Source organism: Lynx canadensis, chromosome B4 (assembly GCF_007474595.2).
Source record: "Lynx canadensis isolate LIC74 chromosome B4, mLynCan4.pri.v2, whole genome shotgun sequence".
In the NCBI taxonomy this organism is placed as follows: Eukaryota; Metazoa; Chordata; class Mammalia; order Carnivora; family Felidae; genus Lynx; species Lynx canadensis.
In genome coordinates, this window is record NC_044309.1 from 107,160,081 (window position 1) to 107,181,157 (window position 21,077).

Genomic DNA, 21,077 nt, shown 5'->3' on the forward strand with positions numbered 1-21,077 from the left:
AAATATTTTTGTATATAGTCCATTCAGATTAAAAACAAATCTCACAGCTTTTAAATAATCCCAATTGCCTAGGGCACCTAGGTGCCTGGTGGCTCAGTTGGTTAAGCATCCAACTCTTGATTTTGGCTCAGGTCATGATCTTGATCTCACTGCTTGTGACTTGGAGCCCCACCTCAAGCTCTACACTGACTGTGCAGAGCCTGCTTGGGATTCTCTTTCTCTCCCTCTCTCTGCCTCTTGCTTGTTCTCTCTCTCTCTCTCTCAACAATAATAATTGTTACAGATAATTACTTTTTACTTTTAATAAAGACTAAGGTTATTTACATTTATTTTGTGCAAAACTAAACATACTTCCTTGAATATGTATGGTAATATGCAATTCTTTGTTTAAAGGTGACCCTTGATATCTCTCATGTTGAAACATAGATTTCTCAATTCCTTTGGATAATCCATTGTCATTGCAACTTGTTTCATTTTGGCATTGATAATGGAAAATAGACTATATTTTATATTAATAATAAATGGTGAATTCAATACCTAATCAATAACCACTTGATATCCCAATATTGAATTGAAACTTTTCTACATTATTAGCCACCAAAATGAATGAAATACAAAATATCAAAAATATATATTGGAGGAGACTATGCTAATGTCTGATAATACCTTTGTGAACACAAGACTATTTATCTCTACATTTAGGAACTATAACTTTCATTTTTATGGTATGGTTAAAAGTTTTGTATTTATTTATATCCTGCAAGAAAAAGATAAGGCAGCTTGTGGCTATATATTAAATATAGTTAGAAAATATACAGTTGGAGTAAGTAAAATTAAAAAAAAATAAATAATGGAAGGTAAATAAAGTGTAGCCAAGAAAAAGGCTCATACAAGTGCAAAGTTCTTTACATTTGCTACTGAGATCCTCAAATCTGGCAAACAGAAAGTTTGATTAATTACATAAGCCATAGCCTCCATAAGATAAAAATTCAACAATTGTTTAAGAGAATCACCACCATTTATATCTTAAAGTATTTGAATTTTCTTTGCAATGGATTGTTTTTCCAGAGAAAAAGGGGAATAAAAACTTTCCCATAATATAAATTCTTTGTTTAAAAGTCCAATACAAATATTTTGCATGGCAAGAGTCAATGTAGAAAGTACTTTTAACTTTGTTTCATAAATAACTTCTCCAAATTTAGGCAGCCATGATCTCTCATGTTTATGGTAGTAAAAGCATGGATTTTTCTCATTCAATTGTACCAAAAATACCTAGAATAAAAATGGTTCTAAAACTTCCAGACATTTTGTCTGGATTGACGGATCTAAATTAGCTAAACAAATATTTTCAAATTTTGTTAGAAATGAGATCAATTTCTATATAAACAACCAGAAATAAGTTTTTAATGAATATTGTAGTAAAGCTTAATTTTCATGTCAAACCACACAAGGGAAATTTCCAAAACCTATATGTTTTAATATTGGTGATATAGTTCTTATTATTAAATGTCTTCTTTATTTGTTTAGAAATTTGGTCACCTTGGATGCTGCAGAAAATCTCTGCCATTATAATAAGAAATTAATGACACTTAGTAATGAATGCCGATATTCACATGAACGCGGGGATGCACGTATCACCCAGAGAGAAGAATCAGAAGTCCAGCAAAATCATTTAGCTACAGATAGTGATAGCATCCTGCAAAATAGAGTTCTCCAGTCTTGTGCAGACAGGTATAAACTGGAATCACCAGATATTTCTGAGAAATGGATGAATTCTGACTCTAGTCATTCTATATCAACCAAACCCTCTCTATGTGAAGATACGGAAGGAAGAACTCAGGGAGAAATAGCAGACCAGAAGAGAGAAGACAGCAAATTAAACAGTATCCCCACGAAAAGAATCCCATTTGTGGAAACAGTAATGACAAGTTCTCTGCTGAGGAATTGCCAAAATATTGGACATCGTAATAAAATGTAAGACTTAATACATCATTTTTCTTTACATTGTATATTTTGTATTTTTTACTGATAGTATTCGTTCATGTTTTGGTAAAGGATTTAAATCACTATTGTATTTCGTATGAATTCCTTTAATTATGTTTTTATGATGTGTACAAATTATTAATTATAGTATGTATGAATTTGAATTTTGTCAGGTTCTGATTTAATTAACTAGTATTTCATTGAAAATAAGTACATGTAAAGTTCTTTCTGCTTTCTAATCTTTAAACTATTAAAATGAATTTTTAAGAAAAAATAAAACACTCTGCTATTCTAAAAATAATATAAAGAAAACTTGCTGAATAATCAGGTAATTTCATTTTTAAAAGTATACCTTTTCATGTACTATGTCTTTGCTTCTTGATCTCAGAATAATTTAATAAGCATCTATGCAAGTATTTGAATGCATGTGCTATAATTTTTGTTGGCATAACAACCTATAAAGTATGCCAATATTCTTTGATATTAACCACATAAACCTCTTCCAACTATTAAATACTTTAATTTTTAATTTTTTTCTTTCAAGTTTTTATTTAAATTCCAGTTAACATACAGTATATTAGTTTCAAGTGTAGGATTTAGTAATTCATCACTTATATACAACACCTAGTGTTCATCATACAAGTACCCTCCTTAGTACACATCACCCATTTAACCCATCCCCCCACCCACCTCCTGTTCTTAATAGTTAAGAGTCTGTTTTATGGTTTGCCAACTTTTAAATACTTTTATAAAGCTAATGGCTTTAATTTTTTTATCGAACCAGTAAAGATAAATATTACTTCAGCTTGTCAACTTTTTTCTTTTTTTACTTTTTTTTTACTTTTTTTACTTTTTTTTCTTTTTTTACTGTTTGCCACTGTCAAGCCAACAAAATTAAAAAATGGTTAAATTTAGCTTTTCCTAAAATAACAGGTGCTGAATAGGGCAGAATGCAGAAAATCACAGTAGCTGACCTTATTTTTCCCAGTCTTTATTCTTTCAGAAGTTGTCAGTGTGAATGGTGATTTCTTTTCTGAAAGCTATATTAAAAAGTTTGATATGCTAAAACTAAGATGTATTCCCTAGTGCAAAAATGTTTTAAATTTTCTTAAAAGTGGCTTTAATATTTCCTCCTTTATATTTCATCAGTTTATTTAATCAATTACTTTTGCTCTCTAAGGGAGGAAAAATATCATCTTTTACTTCCACCCTTCTAAGTTCTCAGCTGGTATCCCTGAAACAAAAGGTAAATTAATAAGAAAAAAGCATAAAAATGTATTTAATATGTTTCACATGACATGGAAGTCTTCCTAAAGAAATAAGACCTGAAGAAATAGTTAAACCTGAGCATTTTCGTATCGGGTTTGACAAAGAATAGAAGGTTGTGGAAAATATAATTAGGGCAAAGGGTATAAGCTAAGTGTAGTAAACTGGGGTAAATTTAGCAAGGCCTGTTGATTCAGATTCTTCTTGTCATCCGTCTTCAGATGAGAATGCTTCTTTTCTCTGGGTACATGAAGGACACCTCTCACAGGAGGATCTTATGGCCTGCTTCTGGTGAAGGTCAAAAAGTCCTTCCTGGACATGCTGTTTCTCAAATTCCTACAGCTTAAAATATTTAGTATACCAGGATGCCGTATTTTGAGGTAGCATATTCTGAATCCCATCAACTCCAAACACTCCAGACCCTGCCTATTGTAATTTCATATAAACAACATTTAGAACTTCTTAATCTGTTATCAATAAAATAACTAAATGATGATAATAAGGAAGGATGGCGAACTGAAAATATAGACAAGCCAAGGTCCTAAAGAATAATGAGAAAAGAAAATGTACGCATTTACTGAACCTCACCATTCAGTGTTTCAGGAAGATTCACTGTCAGTTGTGTAGATGTTTCCTAAGTATGATTTACATGTGTTCTTATGCTAAGGGCATTTTATCGTTATGATTTTTGCCAAAAAAAAAAAAAAAAGATAATGATGGTGATGGTGATGATGGTAGGCACCTCTGATACAAGCTGTTTTTCTCAACATGGAAACATCCTACATTCAGGAAGCCCCAAAGTCATCATGTTTACCTGCTTTCAGTGTAGTAAAAAGCAGTCCTTGTGTTAGTGTAACTGAGGAAAATATCCCTCACTGTTGTTGTTTCCCTTGGGAAATTTTGATGATGTTGGGCTGAGGAATTCAGGCACTCAATGACTGGTGAGCTTTAGAAGAAATTTACAGTTACAGTCAGTGAAACTTGTATGCATTTGTAGAAAAATACAAGATGCTGTCTGAGTTTAAATGAGTTTTCTTACAAACCTTTCACTTTTTACCAGTTATAAATGATAAATACATTTTCAGATTATTTATCAGCCAAAATACCAATTATAGTGCTTTAAAAACTTCCTAACTTGTTTCTGTTCAAAAGAAGAAAGAATGAATTGATAATTGAACAACTGAATACAAATTAAATCCATTGCAAAATTTATAGTTCTGTTTACCCTACAGAAGGACATGATTTGTTGGAATGTGATTATTTTTTCTAAGCATGCAGAGTTCAAGTAGTTTATCTTAGGTCAGAAGTTTTATCCATTAACTTTAACTTTCTATTCATAGCAAAATAGATTGAAGTCTTCTACAGGGTTTAAGTAAAATTATGATGATGATAACAATAGTGATAATAAAGCAAAATAATGATAAAAATGGTTACATCATTCCTAATTTCCCACAAATATACTACTATGAGAAAAAACAATGTGTGGTCTTGTCTGGCAGAGTTTATGACTCAACTCCACTTTGCCTTAAACTTACTAGTATGAGGAAGGAGAAAATTTCATTTGAATTGCCAATAATTATAAAATTACTGAAAACTGTTTTAATGCAAGGGATATATGCAAGAATCACTTCTCCTTCATGTGCCTTTTAAACTAAACTCTGGAATTTAAAGAGCACTTAAGACAGAATAATTAGTATTTTGACTATACTCAGTACCTTGATAATATTCCTGCAATAATCTGTGTGGAAAAAGGGAAACTTATCCAATTAGGAAGAGTTAAAAGGTGAAGCACACTGAGAACCCACTTACTATCATTGTTATTCAAATTTTGCTAATGTTGCTGGGCAGCCTACGGGGGTGTGGAAAAAACACAGCATTGATGGATTCAGTGCCTGAAATTGGCAAATAGATGTAGGCTGGGAAAATGTTAGAATTTACTACTGGGTTTGTAAGGGCATGATTTAATATTTGTCATGGGCAGGGAGGGAACTGCAGCTAGTAATAACCTCACGGGTCCTTTCTCTTACAGTGGAGGGGGCCCTCCCTTCTGTCCAAGGCTAGTCTCTCCACTGTGAAGAAGATCACATCCTCTGTTGCCAACTCAGCATAGGCTTCTGCATTGTCCCTTTTTGCAACATCATCACTTTCCCCCCTTTCTACTTGATCAACATACTCCGTTATCATACAAAAATCTTGGTATTATTTTCCTCCTTAAAAGAAACAAACAAAAACCCCCTAGTCCTCACATCCCTCTCTAAGTTACTGGCCCGTTTCTCTTTTTCAGATTTGAGGGTTTTCCGTACCATTTTTACCTATGTGCCTATTGTTAACAAAAGATGTTCTTATTTTAAAATAATACTTGATGCAGTTCATGTTTATACATATAGTTTATGAGGACCTCTTACCTACAACTGTTTTTATGGGTTCTAACCATGTTTTCTTTTCTCTTCTGAATAGTATGGCAGCTTTGGTAATCCAGGCACACTGGCGTGGTTACATGGTACGCAGACAGATTAATTTCTCTACAAGGCTACATACTGCTGCAGTAGGACCCCTGACATTCCAACCCAATGACTGCATCAAGAATAAAACTATTTTAAAGGAAGAAAAAAGGGAAAACACCGTGAATATCCAAGAACAGAGGGAAAAGGCTGCTATTCTTATTCAGGTTAGCTTTAATCTTTTGGTGAAATAGTCCTGAGAGATGTAGTTGTCATCTTTCACTGAGTAATTCTATATAATGGACAACCCATGGATGTCAGTGATTTACAGCTACTGGATTTGCTTCTTACTTAGTTAGGTGACAGGTAGGCCATAGGTTGGCTGTGCCTGTGCTTAGTATCTAGGGTGAAAGAGTAGCCTATAATTTAGAAATACATTTCTCATGACCAAGGGCCAAACTGAGCCACACAATCATGTTTAAAGCTTCTGATCAGATATGCCATTTGCCACATTTGGTAACATTTGATTAGCCATAGCAACTCTCACTTGGCCTAATCTAGAGCTCTTTTTAGAAGCATGTTTAAAAATCTACTAAAATAATTGTTAAAGTTCTTCAAATACACGTTTTAATGAGAAATTCAGGGAGCAAGTATTGAATAGACTTGATTCAACCTCACCAAGATCAGATTTTGAAGTGAAGTTCAACCTAATCACATTCATCCTATTATTTATTTATTCATCAAATATTTTTTAGAATCTACTATTTGTCAAGCACTATTATGGGCTTAGGAACCATAACTATAAACAAACTGTATAAGTTCTCTGCCCTCATGGAATTTACATTCTAGTGGAAGAGGCAGAACTAAAAAAATACATAAATATAAAATAAACTAAATAAATACATAAAACTAAATAATGCTAAATAAATACGTAAACTAAATAAACTAAATAAATACATAATGGTACCGAATTGAAAGAGAATAACCAAAAAATTAGTGTTTCCCTTTATCCATTCTTTCAACAAATACTTCTTGGCACAAAAATCTTACTAGCTTACATTCTGTTGGGATGTGCAGTTAGTAAATAAATATGTTAGATAGTGATAAGTACGAAGAGGAAAAATAAAGCAGGATAAACAGGATAGGAGTATCAAGGGAAAGTTTATCATTTTAGATATGATGGAAATGGAAGACCAGAAAACGTGACATTACAGTGACAGATTAAGCCATTGGCTATCTGGGAGAAGAACACTCCAGACAGTGGAATATCTGATCAAAGGCACTGATTTAGGAGGATACTGCAATGTTTATAAAGAGCAACAAGAAGCCAGGGTGACTGGACAGTGATGGAGGGGAGAAGGGTAACACTTACAAATCATAAGTCAGTGTAAAGACTTTGGCTTGTCATCTGAATGACATGGGAAGATATAGGAATCTGAGCAGTAGGCTCACATGATCAAGTTTCCTTTATGTTGTGATTATACTGTAGGAAGGCAGGGGTAGAAGCAGCAAAATCAGTTAGGGGATATTACAGTAATTCAGACAAGGGATAATGGTAGCATGACGCCAGAGTGTTGCAGTAGAAGCAGTAAGAAAATCACAGGCCAGAATATATGTTGGTTTATTTTGACGGCAGAGCTGATAATATCAGTTCATGGGGGTGTGGTATGTAAGAGAGTGTAAGGAGTCATGGATGCCTCTAAGGTATTGGAATAACCAACTAGAGGAATAGCCTTAAAATTAAGTTGCTGGCTTTTACTACAAAAGCCATAGTTTTCAACATTATCTTTGCTATGGTTCTAATAAATATATTCAGTATTTCAGTTGACTTAATTTGTCTGAACTGTACTCCTAAGGGCAATGCATAGACATTGCTAATGCCTGAATGGTGGTGGGAGTGGGGGGGGATTCAATGGATTCAAGGAAACTCTGAGGAAAAGAAAGAACCTCAGTTACTATCTCAAAATATTATTCTGCAACATGAGAAATGAATATATCATGCAGACCAAACTCCCTCCTGTCATCAGTTGATAAGGAATACTTTGTTCAGCATTGATGGTACAGGGATCTGAAACTTTTGCTTCATTCTGTTCAATGAAGAAACAGAAGTTTATCACTTTGTGAAACAGTCTAGTTCAGGGACTGATATCTCTGATGAATGTCCTTTGGTTGAGCTTCTGTGTATCATGACAAAAGTAAGCATAATTCAGCCTTTGCAGCTTAGAGCAAGTCTCTTTTATTGTACACCATGGTATTTAAAATCACCTGACGTGATCTCAGTTTCATTTTCTCTTCTCTTGCGTACAGTCATCTGGTTACTTACAGCATTCGTATTAGTATGAATTCTAGACTGACTTACCATTCTAGAAAGCAGAGCACAAAGCAATAGAAAGAGCCTGGGCTTTAGAAGGAGCAAAATGAACATTTTATGATGGATGTGGTAGAGGCTGCTCTCTGCTCACTAAAACTCACATTCTCCCCTTCTTCCAAGCATACAGCCAGACTAGATATCCCACCTTCTCCTGCACTTTAGAATGGCTCTTTTTCTGAGTTCTAGTCAATACATTGTACATGAAAGACATGTACACCACCTCCATGTCTGGATCATTAAACATTGCACAGATATCCCTTCATATTCTTTTCCCTTTCTGGTTGGCTGAAATGAAGACAGGTTTTGAGGCATCCTTGACAGCTGTCTGTCAGGATTACAGAGCTAGCAAGGTCTGGATACCTGAATTACCTTATGTTAACGTTTTGCCCCATGGTCTTTCTCACCCTCTCGTTGTTTGCCAGATGATTACGAAGTAATCCTTTAGGAGAGAACAAGTGTATAGTATGTTTTGGGAATGGGAGTTGATGGGAGTTGGAGGGAAAATAGATACAATTTCTTGGCCAGGGAATTAATTTGGATATGTGAGAAACATGAATTAATTGTAAATGGATTACTGGGGAAAAGTTAAGATCTTGACAGAAACAAATAAGCTAGAAGATGAATCTGAACATCTATAATACCTTTATTTCTCATAAACTGATCAGAGATGGCTGGAGGAAAGTATCTATATATAATCACACCAGAAAGACACACACTATATATTGTACTCTAGAGCTTTGGAGAAGTCCTGTCCCTGATGAGTTGGGCTGGATCCGTTGTGAACCACAGTGAGCCGATCCTTATTATTGAAAGCCTGGATTTAAGTTTCCCTTTATACCCTGTTTTCCCTAGGTCTCCATGTCACCTTGATATCTTCTGTAACCAACCCACCTCTCTCCACTCATCACTAGACTATTTGAAACAGATCCCAGATACCATTTCTTTTGTAAATATTTCAGTATGAATTTCTATAAGACCTATTGCTTTAAGTAGAACTACATTACCAATCAAAAATTGAAACTTATTTTTCAATATCACCAAATATCAAATCAATATTCAAATTTATATTGTTTTATCAATGTTTGTTTACAGATTTTTCTTAATCAAAATACAAATAAAGTCATCACTTTGCCTTTGGTTTAAATAATACTTAAAAGTCTTTTAAATACATAGTAACCCCCTCTCTTTTTTCCTTACAGTTTATTAAGGAAACTAGGCCTTTTCTCCTGTAGTTTTCTGCTTTCTGAGTTTTGCCAAATGTATCCCCATAGCATCACATACATGTTTCTTGTTTCCTTCTTTTTCTGTAAGCTGACAGTAGGTTATAAAATTTGCTATTATTTGGATTTTTTTGTTTTGTTTTGTTTTGTTTTGTTTTTTATCAAGAATACTTCAGGGGCGCCTGGGTGGCTCAGTCAGTTAAGTGTCTGACTTCAGCTCAGGTCATGATCTCATGGTTCATGAGTTTGAGCCCCACATCGAGCTCTGTGCTGACAGCTCAAAGCCTAGATGGAGCCTGCTTCGGTTTCTGTGTCTCCCTCTCTCTCTGCCCCTCCCCTGCTCGTGCTCTCTCTCTTTCTCAAAAATGAATAAAAATTTTTAAAGAAAGTGTAAAAAATGAATACCTCTAAGTGGTTGTATGTATTACAGTGAAGAAGCACCTAATGTCTAGTTGCCTCTCTTTTAGGAATATTAGTGACCATTGATAATAATTGCCTAGGTCAATTCTTGTAAATAGTTTGCAAAATATTGATACTCTATGTGTAATTTCTTCATTTTTAAACAAAAAAAATGTCTATAGAGAGAAACTTTGTTTAATTGACTATGTAGTTTACCTTGAGGTGCAATTCACTGGAAAGGCAGGTTAAATGCTTGATGCTTTTTTACCAAGTTTTAGATTAATAAGGTTTCCCAGTATCCTTCAGCGGTCACCATAATGTGTTCTATCATAATATACACATAAAATTTTTAAATATATGATGTTTAATTCCATTGCAAATTTATTCTTACTGATACTCAAATTGTCCCTCATTTGGCCAGGTTAGCTTCAAATTAGCTTTGGTGATACAATTCAGTAGTTTTTAAAAACTTCCCTTGCTTTCTAATGTGCCATTATGTTTCAGGTTCATTTTGCATATATTTTATGCCAGGCCTAGATTCAGACATTGCCCCAAAGATCTTTGGTTCCTTTAATGGTGATAATATTTAGAAACCCAGCCTGGGTTTAGGAGTGAATTAGGATCTTAGAGGTGTTGTTGTTACTGGTATGGTCATGGTTTCTAGATGTTTTTTCATTGTACGGAGCTTACAAATACATATTTTTAAGAAAAAGTATACCGTGGGTTCATACTGACATTTTAATATTAAATTTAGGACTACAGGATTTTTACTTATTCGATTTTATATTTGCATCTTTTTTCTTCTATGGAAATTTCTGGTTCCCAATAACATTAACATAATTGTTCTTTATTTTTTTCCTCCTTTTCACTCTCCTTTCTGTGTGTGTGTGTGTGTGTGTGTGTGTGTGTATCTGTGTTTGTGTCTGTGTACACATGCACATACTTAGTGAAAATAAATAAGGACCATACAAATAAGAAAAAAAAAAAAACAGGCTATTTATTCAGAGACTGCTATAGCAAGGGACTCAGCCACTATCAGTTGCCTTTGGCATAGTCTCAAAGGCAGGGGGGAGAGTAGGAAACCTTTAGTGGAGAAAGAGAGAGAGAAAAAAAAGATCTTCAGGTATGGTCTAATTGGAGGGTTTGGGCAGGGGGAAGGTATTAAAGTGGGCAGCTAGAAAGTAGGACATATTGTGTGATTGGTTGGGAAGCTTATTTGGCTAGCTTTGGTTGATCCTGAGTTGGAAGTAGGGACAAAAGTAGGGAGGCTGACAGTCATTGACAAAATCTTGACCATTCTTGGCTACTTGTTGCTGAGGTTGTGGTTTGGCTTTCAAGGCTAGTTGCTGGAGAGGTTATGACTGACTTCTATTGTCATGTATGTTCTGGCTATTGTCCATATATTCCAGTTCTCCATATATAGATTTTCCATGATAACAATACCAATATTATTACTAACAATATGATTATTGAAAACATATTTAAGGTATCTTCTGTAGTTAAATTTGTCTTTTGAGTATATTTGACTAGGAATAAATATATTTTAAAGTCACTTTAAATAACTTCCGTGTGTATATGCCCCCAGCATAAAATATATTTTTGTATCTCTTCAGGACTTCCTTTTTATTTCATATTTGTTTGTTTTATAGTTATCTTATGCATGTGCACAGTTCCAAAGTCAAATCTAAGAAAGGTATATTCAGAGAAGTCTGGTTTCTGTTGCTATATCTTGCATCCTATTTTCTGCCTCTATACTTAATGATTTTTAAAATTAATTTCATAACTTTTATTTGTAAATATTAACAACCACATATACATATATGAATATATTTGAGTGTATATGTTTATATAATTTATGTATTTATTGTATATTTATATGCAAAGTTGCATAAAAATGGCAGCATAGAATATACACTTGTTTCTATCTTGTTTTTTTATACTTAATGGATCTTAGATCTCACTCCCTAGTAGTATATAAAAGTACTTATTTAAAAGCTACAGAGTTCTTGGAGTTATAGTTAGGAAAGCTTTCTTGACTCCAAGATTATTAAGGAATCTCAATGATTTTAATTCTATTCTTATGTGCTTAGTTTATTTTAAAATGAAATTATTTAATAGTTATGGGAAAAGATTATACCTTTCTAATATGGCCATTTGTATATGTTGAAATTTTCCTAAATGTGTGTTAGTTTATTTTATACACAATTATTTGAAAATGAGAAAAATTGGTTTTCCTTTGTATCTCTTTCTTCTTAGTTTAGAATGGGTCCTGGAGGAATTGTCAGATAATTGATTGGTTGACCTACATGTGCAGTTGAGGGAGTTTTAAAGATTCTTTTCTGCTTACCACAAGGAAAGTCTCCTGAGATTCAGAACTTTAGACACATGCAGTTGTTTAATTTATCTTACAGTTTTAAGTGTCACATAAAGTTCAAAAAACAGATTATTGAGCCATTAAACTAAGGGCTTAGATGTTTTATCTTCCTAATGGGATAACACAGAGAATCTGGTTTGTAGTTTGATCTATAACCTTGTATAACATGCTTTAAATTTTTGTTTAGGCAGTTTGGAAGGGCTTCCTTTTGCGAAAGAAACTGACAACAGCTTTAGAGGCTATTAAGAATGAAGAATCTGAAGAAGAATATGAAGAAATAAATTTGGAGGATTTTACATTTGATGAAGTAAGTACCAACCACAACGTATAAATATAGGTCTTAAAAATGTTTAGTATACTGTTTTGGAGCTAAATCAGTTTTTAAGATTTTTATCCTCTTAACACTATGTCATAGATTATTTTAAACAACACTTGAAAAGGTACGCTTCTGATTTCTTAATATCCTCTTTATTTACTCTACAAGCATGTACAGTATGTGACTGTGCTCCGAGAATATTAACAAGAGTTTGTGCATACTCTTTGACAAAATGATTTGCACAATGTTTTGTTTATCAGTTATCCTTCATTAAATACAACTCTGAGCTTATGTATGCCCTGCTCAACAGTCTTTTGTAGTTCTTTGTTGCCTCGCAAAATGAGAACACCCTCTATATTGTTAATGTAAGAGTCCACAGTAAGGTACCAAAGTGTAAAAACACCACTTCTGTGACTTCCAAATGCTCCAACCAAATCGAGCACCGTTTTATCATACAGAGCATTAGCCTTTTACATTAGTTTTACTCACTGTTTCCTCTTCTCTAGACAGTTACACCCACATAAACACCACTCTGATGAAGATGTAAAACATATGAACATCTCCAGACTTCCTCATGCCTCTGCAGTATTCATACCTCCATCATCATAGATTAGTTTTCCCTATTTTGAACATCCTATAGGTGGAATCATACAGTATGTAATCTTATTATTTCATGTAATATTATGTCCATAAGATTTATCTATGTTGTTGAGTATAGTTGTATATATACCAATCTTAAAAATACCCACTTTTTGGTGCACTTGGATGGCTCAGTCAGTTAGTTAAGTGTCCAACTCTGGATTTCAGCTCAGGTCATGATCTCCTAATTTGTTGGATTGAGCCTAGGGTTGGGCACTGTCCTGACAGTGCGGAACCTGCTTGGGATTCTCTCTCTCCCTCTCTGCTCCTCCTTGGCTTGTGCACACACAGGTGTGCACATGCTCTCTCTCTCTCTCTCAAAAAAATAAGTAAATAAATAAAAAGAAAATACCCACTTTTTATCTATTATTTGAGTACGCTACTTTCTAAATCTATTATTTGAACACACCATTTTTTTATTTGAATACATACACTTTGAATAGTAATCTATTCTACTATTGGAAGATATTTGTTGTTAATTCTAGTATTGCCTATTAAAGCTAAATGCTATGAACATTCTTGTGCATGTCTTCTGATGTACATAGTCACATTTCTTTTAGGGATAGAATTTCTGGGCCTTAACATTCACCTGTGTTTAGTTGATAGTGCCTAACGGTATTCCAAAGTGATTATATCAGTTCATAGCCCTATCAGAAGAATATGGGTGTTTTAGAGGAGCTCTATCTTCACAACACTTTGTATTTTCATGTCTTTTTCTTCCATTCCAGTAGGTGTGTAGTGGTATAGCTATTGTTGTTTTAATTTTCATTTGTCATAATTAATAATTTTGAATACCTTTTAAAATGCATATTGGCCATTTAGGTATTCACTTTTGTGATTTGATCAAGTGTTTGTGTATTTTTTCATTGGGTTGTATATCTTTTCTTCTTATTGATTTGTAGAAGTTCTATATATATTCTGAATACTACTCTCTTTTCCCTTGCAAGTATTCTAACCTCTGTGGCTTACCTTTTCACTGTCTTTATGGTTAATTTTAATTAACAGAATGTTTCTAATTTCAAATAAAAAATTTAATTGTTGTGATATATGAGAAATCTTTGCTTACTCCTAGATCATTAAGATATTCTAGAAACTTTATAGCTTTCAGCATTTAAATCTAGATGCACCTGGAATTAATTTTTGTTTATAGTGTGAAGGAGGGGTCATGTTCTTCTTGGGTCAAATGAATCTATAAATCAACTTGGGAGAAATAATATTTTTTAGTCTATTACTTTTTAAAATCCATGAACATAGACTATCCCACAATTTATGTAAGCCATTAAAAATCTCTGTAAAAATGCTTTGTAGGTTTCATCATAGAGGTCTTGTACATTTTTGATTAGATTTATCAGATATTTTCTGATATTATATTTTTGTATATTGACCTTATATTCAGCCACTTTGTTAAAATCACTTATTAATTTTAGTAGGTTATCTCTCAGGTCTTTGGTATTCTGTATACACATCATGTCATCTGAGAACAATTACAATTTTTTTTCCAATTCATATGCCTTTTATTTGTTTTGTTTGTGCATTTGTTTGTTTTTGATTTACTATTTCCGGTAAAATGTTGAATAGTGGTGATATTAGTTTTCATCATTTTCTAGCTTCTGGTCTTTGGGTGAAAGCTTTCAGTATGCCACCACTAAGTAAGAGTTTTAATATAGGTTTCTTGTAGAAACTCTATATTTGATTAAGGAAGTTACCTTCCTTAACATATTTTTACCATTCCAAGAGGCTAATATGATGATGATGATGATGATGATGATGATGATGATGATTTTATATATGAGTTCTATTTTATCAAATACTTTTTATGCGTATAACAGTGATTTTCAAACTTTAACTCTTATATTCTTAGAATAAACTAACTTAGCTGTAATGTATTATCTTTTTTATTATCTCTGAATTTGGCTTACTAGTATTTGTTTAGAATTTTTGCATTTATATTCAAGAAGAACTTGGATGTATAAATTTTCTTTTTTATAAAACTGTTAATTTAGATTTTGGTATCAAAGTTATGTTGGCCATATACATTTCATTGGGAAATGTTTCCTCTGTTTTGTTTTCTGAAAGAGTTTGAGGTAATATTGATTTTATTTGTTTCTTAAAAATGTGTCTCAGCATATAATATATTTGGGTAAATGTTCCATGAGCATTTGAAAAGAATTTTAAGTATATCGTTACTAAAATCACAGTTATTTCAAGTTTATTAATTGTAGTTTTAAAAATCTTCTGAGTCCTCAGTGACTTTGGGAGGAAGAATTCTGTTATTGAACGAAGAATGCTAAAATCTCTTACTATGATTGTGGGTTTCTCTAAATGAACTTATAGTTCTGTCAAATTTTGCCTCATACTTTGAAGCTACATTATTAGGGCATCACATTTTGTATAGGAAGTGATTGTATCATTGACCATTTCATCATAATAAAATTCCCTTGTTTAACTCTAGGTTCCCTCTTTAACCAAATGCCTTAGTGGCTACTTCCTCTGATATTTCATACCTACAGCAACTTTCTTTTGGCTGGTAATTTTATAGTAATAGATATTTTTCTAACCATTCCCATTTAGAATTTCTGTGTTTTATATTTAAAATTATTATCTCATAAGAGACTATAATTAGGTTTTGCTTATTTTTACATTCCATTCTGATAGTATTTCATTAACATATTCAAATTATTTTAATATTTTTATAGAATGTAATTAGATTTATCAATACCATCTTTGTATTAGTTTTTTGTTTGTCGTATGTATTCTATGTATATTTTTTTAGGTTTTTATTGCCCTCTTGCATGAATCAAGTTTTTGTTTGTTTTCCTTTCCCCCCCTTCATTAGCTTGTTGGTTTGTGGTTACGTTTTTCCATGTACTTCATTTTTTCCTGCATTAACATGCTTCCATCTGCATTTATTTTCCTTCCCCTGAAGGATTTGTTTTAGTAATTATTTAACTTCAGATGCGTTTTTTGTCATTTGAACACTTCTTTTACTTTAAAACTTGAAGGATATCTTCTCTAGGCATAGAATTCTAGGTAAAGTTTTTGTGTTCAAAGATGTTATTTCGTTAGCTTCTGGCTTTCATAGACTCTGTTGAAAAGTCAGTACTAAATCTTAATTTTCTTCTCTGAAGATATCCTTCCACTCCTGGATTACATTTAAGGTTCATTTTCTGTGTTCGTTTTTCAGCAAAGGTGTGATTTGCTTTGTATTTACTCTGTTTGTAGTAAGGAGGTTGAATGGCTTCTTGAATCTGTGGTTTATGTCTTTTACCAGTTTTGGAAATTTCTTGGCCAAGTATTTCAAACATTTAATCTTTTTCATTATTTCTCTTCTTTGAGGTAAAGTGCTTCCAAAAATGTATATGTTAGAATTTCTCATCATTTCACATTAGACTTTTCAACTCTGTTTTGAATTGTTATCTATTTTTGTGTGTGTGTGCTTCTGTGTTTTAATTTGCATGTTTTTTACTGACCTATCTTGTAGTTCACTAATTGTCTCTCTTGAGTTACCTAAGAATTTGTAGCCTATATTTTGAATTCTTAATTTTAGTTATTCCATTTTTTTTAGTTTTAGAATTTCTACTTACTTATTGTAACTTCTAGTTACATGTTGAATTTTTCTATCATCTTCTATATTTTCTTGAATATACAAAGTATGGTATTTTCAAAATTTTCTCGGTTAATTGCAACATCTGGATCACTTGTAGGTTTATTTCTATTGACTGTTTAGCTCTTGTATTTTGAGTTAGTTCTCCTTTTTGGCATTCAATCTTTGATTAAGTATCAGACATGAATGAAAAAAGTGTAAAGAGCCCGAAAGGTGTTTTCTTTCTCTAAAGAGGATTTAATTTGAATCTTGCAGGCAGATATTGTATGGAAGAGTTTCTTTGAGGCTTATTTTCAAGCTTTATTGACTGGTCTTTTTCTGGTTTCTCTTGGGGGCTGAGCTAATATGGTGTCTCAACTAAGAGTGACATATTTACCAGGTTACCCTCACCTTGTTTGTCCCTCGATTCTAACCCCCTTCTTCACAGCATCCAGTGACTGAAGAAGTTCCTTCTTAGCTTTTTAGTACAATAGGTATTCCTATTGCCCTTTGATTCTATGTGTCTCTCCTACACATATTCTACATGGAGTTGGAAAACACATGAAGGGGAATTTTATACATTACTTTGAGCTCACATTTCTGTGGCTCTTTCCTCTTGAGGATCTTAGTCCAATCCTAACTACCTTGGCATCTCTGCACTTTAACTTCTGTGTCCTCATTCCAGTGAAACTGCTACAAGAAACTTCATATTTCTGCTTGGATTCTTTTTCCTGTTAATAAAATTAAGAATTTTCCTGAGGGAAAATGTGGAGGGAAATATAGGATTCATATCAGCATGACACTCTACTTTCTAGGATCTTGGCTTTTTAAGTCCTGGATGCTTTGATTACCCTTGAGTGCCTTCAGCTCCTTTTTAAATGTAATAATTATAGATGTTCTCAGGATAATTTTAGTTCTAATTAAAGCTATGCCAGAATGAAATGGACAGAATGAAATTTTTATAAATGAGTATTTCAAGTCAGTGGTTATCTTAAATATTTCAGGCATTGTTCTCATCACAATGAAGAAAACAGGTAAGATCCCTAACCTCACAGAGCTTACATTTAACTTGAAGTGATAAACAGTGAGTAAATACATAAATATACAGAATGCTATAAAACTACATTTTTACTTCTTTTTCATTGGCACTGCTTTATTTTATTATTTTTTTGAAATTAAGAAAGATGTCCCTTTTTTTGAAAACTAAACATATAAATCATTAATAGAAAAGATCTCGGGGCGCCTGGGTGGCGCAGTCGGTTAAGCGTCCGACTTCAGCCAGGTCACGATCTCACGGTCTGTGAGTTCGAGCCCCGCGTCAGGCTCTGGGCTGATGGCTCGGAGCCTGGAGCCTATTTCCGATTCTGTGTCTCCCTCTCTCTCTGCCCCTCCCCCGTTCATGCTCTGTCTCTGTCTGTCCCAAAAATAAATAAAAACATTGAAAAAAAAAATTAAAAAAAAAAAAAAAGAAAAGATCTCAAAGTTAGTCATTTGAAAAGCTTGGCATCAAAACTTCTTACCATTCATCTTCTAGGAAGTTAGTAATATGTAATGACGTTATTGTACAGTTTGGGAAATTAAATGCTTCTCTTGAGTCTTTAGGGTTATTTATGCTCATTACTTAACAGTAATGAGTATCATAACAGGCTATAAAGGTACTGTGATGGCTAATGAACTATAGGTTTGAGTGACAATGTAGTATCAACCACTTTCCATGAGTTACACAGTATTTTCTTTTTATATACTTCTGAACATCAATGCCAAATTGCAGAGGGTACATGTGTCTTTTCTCCTTTTCTTTCTCTTCTTTGCTAATTGCTTATTTCACCTTAGGCATTTAATATATAGAACATGAAAACATTTACCAATTAATACTTATTTCTTTACTATTTTCCTTTCCAATGAGTTAACAACCATTAAGTAGCAGTCTAGGAATAAAGAACAACAAACTTTTAACTACTGCATTACAGCTGCTGAAAAGATCATGACTAGTCACTTAATAAGAAGGTATCAATGACTGGCAAGTGCACTGTGGAAATTACCTAAAATGAACAGGCAGAGATAGAGACATGGGGACTGAGGATTCAATGAATGCATCAAACAGCGTCACCACTTTATTTGAAAATCATCTTACAACTTAAGATGTCATGATTAAATGACCATGGAGTCCCTGTATCAGAATGTCTGTATGCTGGCAGAAGAAATAAGACATTTATTACTTGTCACATCAGGCAAGAGGAGCTTAGTGCTCCTATCTGTTCCCCTTTGCCCCCAAGTTGCACAGGGAGGAATCCAAAGAATTCCCCCCTAGGAATCCCAAGCCTAGGAAACCTTATATTTTAAAAAGGGCTACTACCAAACCTTTCCACTCCATGATCCAGAGGAAATGATTATCTTAATTATACCAGACAGCAAAGAAATTTTTCCTTCTGCCCCAGAGGGAAACACTAGAAGACTATCTCCATCTTCTGAGTCTATTAGCTATAGTAACATCTTTGAAAAGATAGTCCAAAACAACAACTCTTGTACGTTAGGCAGAAATGTTAGAAACCTATAAAAAAATTGTCTTCCAATAATATGTAGTCCTTGTGTATACATGGCAAATTTTCCCATTAGACCCACTCTAGTAGGTCCCCCCGAATAATCGGACAGGAGCCAGGACAAAATCCATTGGGTTATCCTCATAATGCATTTATTAAGGTTACTATCAATAGCCCAGGTGTTTTCTCTTTAAGTTTCTGTACTGACTCCCACTAGGGGCTTTAATCCAGGTACAGCTGGAAGTATTAGCTACTGCACAGACTCTTGGACCTCAAGGAAGAAGTTTAAATTCTGCCATCTTAAACAACCCTGGCCAGTGAGTCAAAACTGACTTGAATGATTTCTAGTGGTGTTTTCTTAAACATTTGAAGATGATTTATGACCAGAACACCTTCCAGGTGGCATTTGTCCATCCCATGGGATGACTGAGAATGGGTATAGGGAAACGTCTAGCGGTACAGGTGGTACAGGTTCTGGGGCTATCCCTTGATATCCTGATCAACTTCTCTGTAATGTTAAGGGGAATCACTATCACACTATGGTCACAGCCTTCTGGAAAGGAATGGCAGACCCAGCAATAAGTTAAATTTAAGGTTCTTGCAGCCACTTGGAAGGGCCATACAGCACATTTTCTTGTGGAAGAAGGCTTCAGGGGTAGTTCTGAAGGATAAAAAATTATCCATGCCCCCCCTTTCATCTACCTCTCAGAACGTAAGGTGTTCATTTCAAAGATGCTGGGTGGTGGTTTTCCTCCACCCCTCAAGTGTCCCGTTTCAGTAACTGCAACCTCACTTTTTTTTCCTAATCATTCTCCATTCACACCTAGACCTTTTGTGTGGAAAGTTTAGGACAAGAGGAATAAATGCATTTTTAGAAAACTTAGCCAGGATTAAATTTGTATACCTTAAATCTCCTGTGGCCAGGCTGTGCCGTGAGGATGAGGATGTGCCAATCATGCTGGTCTGGGACTCACTGTTAGGGAAGAGGAATATGCATCATGCCCAGGAATTGCCAGGACAGAATCCTGAGTTGTCAAAGCAGGTCTGTCTTAACCTCGGTACAGTTTTTCCTACTCATTGCCTAGGAAGTAGCTGCAAGGGTATGATCCTTTTCTGGGGACAGTCACATTAACTGCCTTATCAGCGTGTTTGAACGGAAGGAAGTAAGACTGGTGGAGTCAGACTATCAGCTCATTGTTGAATAGCTTTTGTGATAAAAGGCAGTACCTGTCAGACTCCAATGGTCCAGAAAACTGTAAAATTATACAGACAAATTTCAAGGCCCACAGTTAATATGGCCAAAGTCACCTGGCAACCTGAAAAGATATCAACAGTAAGGTATTGTAAGTTTAATGTGGTCAATTTTTCAATAGCAGACAGGGGCAAGGATCCATGCAATATTACCTCTTTCACCATAGATGAAGGGGTAAATTTAGTAGAAGTAATGGGGCACTTGGGTTGCTCAGTCAGTTAAGCATCTGACTCTTGATTTCAGCTCAGGTCATGATCCCACGGTTTGTTAATTAGAGCCCTGCATCAAGCTTTGCACTGATAGTGTGGAACCTGCTTGGGATTCTCTCTCTCTCTCTCTCTCTCTCTCTCTCTCTCTGTCCCTCCCCTTCTCTATCTCTCTCTCTCTCTCAAAATAAATAAACTTAAAAAAACTGTTTGTAGAAGTCACAAGTCTAGCATGCATTAATAGCTTCAAATATAGAATGAAGCCTAATCGGTGATTTGATTCCAGTCATCTCATCAGGGGATGGGACTTTACATTGGACATCCATAAGAGTAATCAAAACAGTTCTGTAAACAACTGTGATTTGATTTTCCTGTGTGAGGACCCAAAACAGGTTGTCTGTAGTCAGCCGGTCTGTAGTTTTCCACATGGCAGACCAAACTGTGGACTGTTGGCCACAACCCAAGTGTCATTTGGGTTTCAGCTTAT

General features: G+C 34.2%; 1 protein-coding gene across 1 annotated transcript in view; it reads left to right on the forward strand.

The window, feature by feature from the left end:
- LRRIQ1 (leucine rich repeats and IQ motif containing 1) overlaps nt 1-21,077 on the forward strand; it is a 206,696-nt gene that overhangs the window by 75,576 nt on the left and 110,043 nt on the right. Inside the window, exons 15-17 of the mRNA XM_032594019.1 lie at nt 1,528-1,974; nt 5,707-5,917; nt 12,242-12,361. Coding sequence (XP_032449910.1) covers nt 1,528-1,974; nt 5,707-5,917; nt 12,242-12,361 — 778 coding nt within the window. The remainder of the gene's footprint in view (nt 1-1,527; nt 1,975-5,706; nt 5,918-12,241; nt 12,362-21,077) is intronic.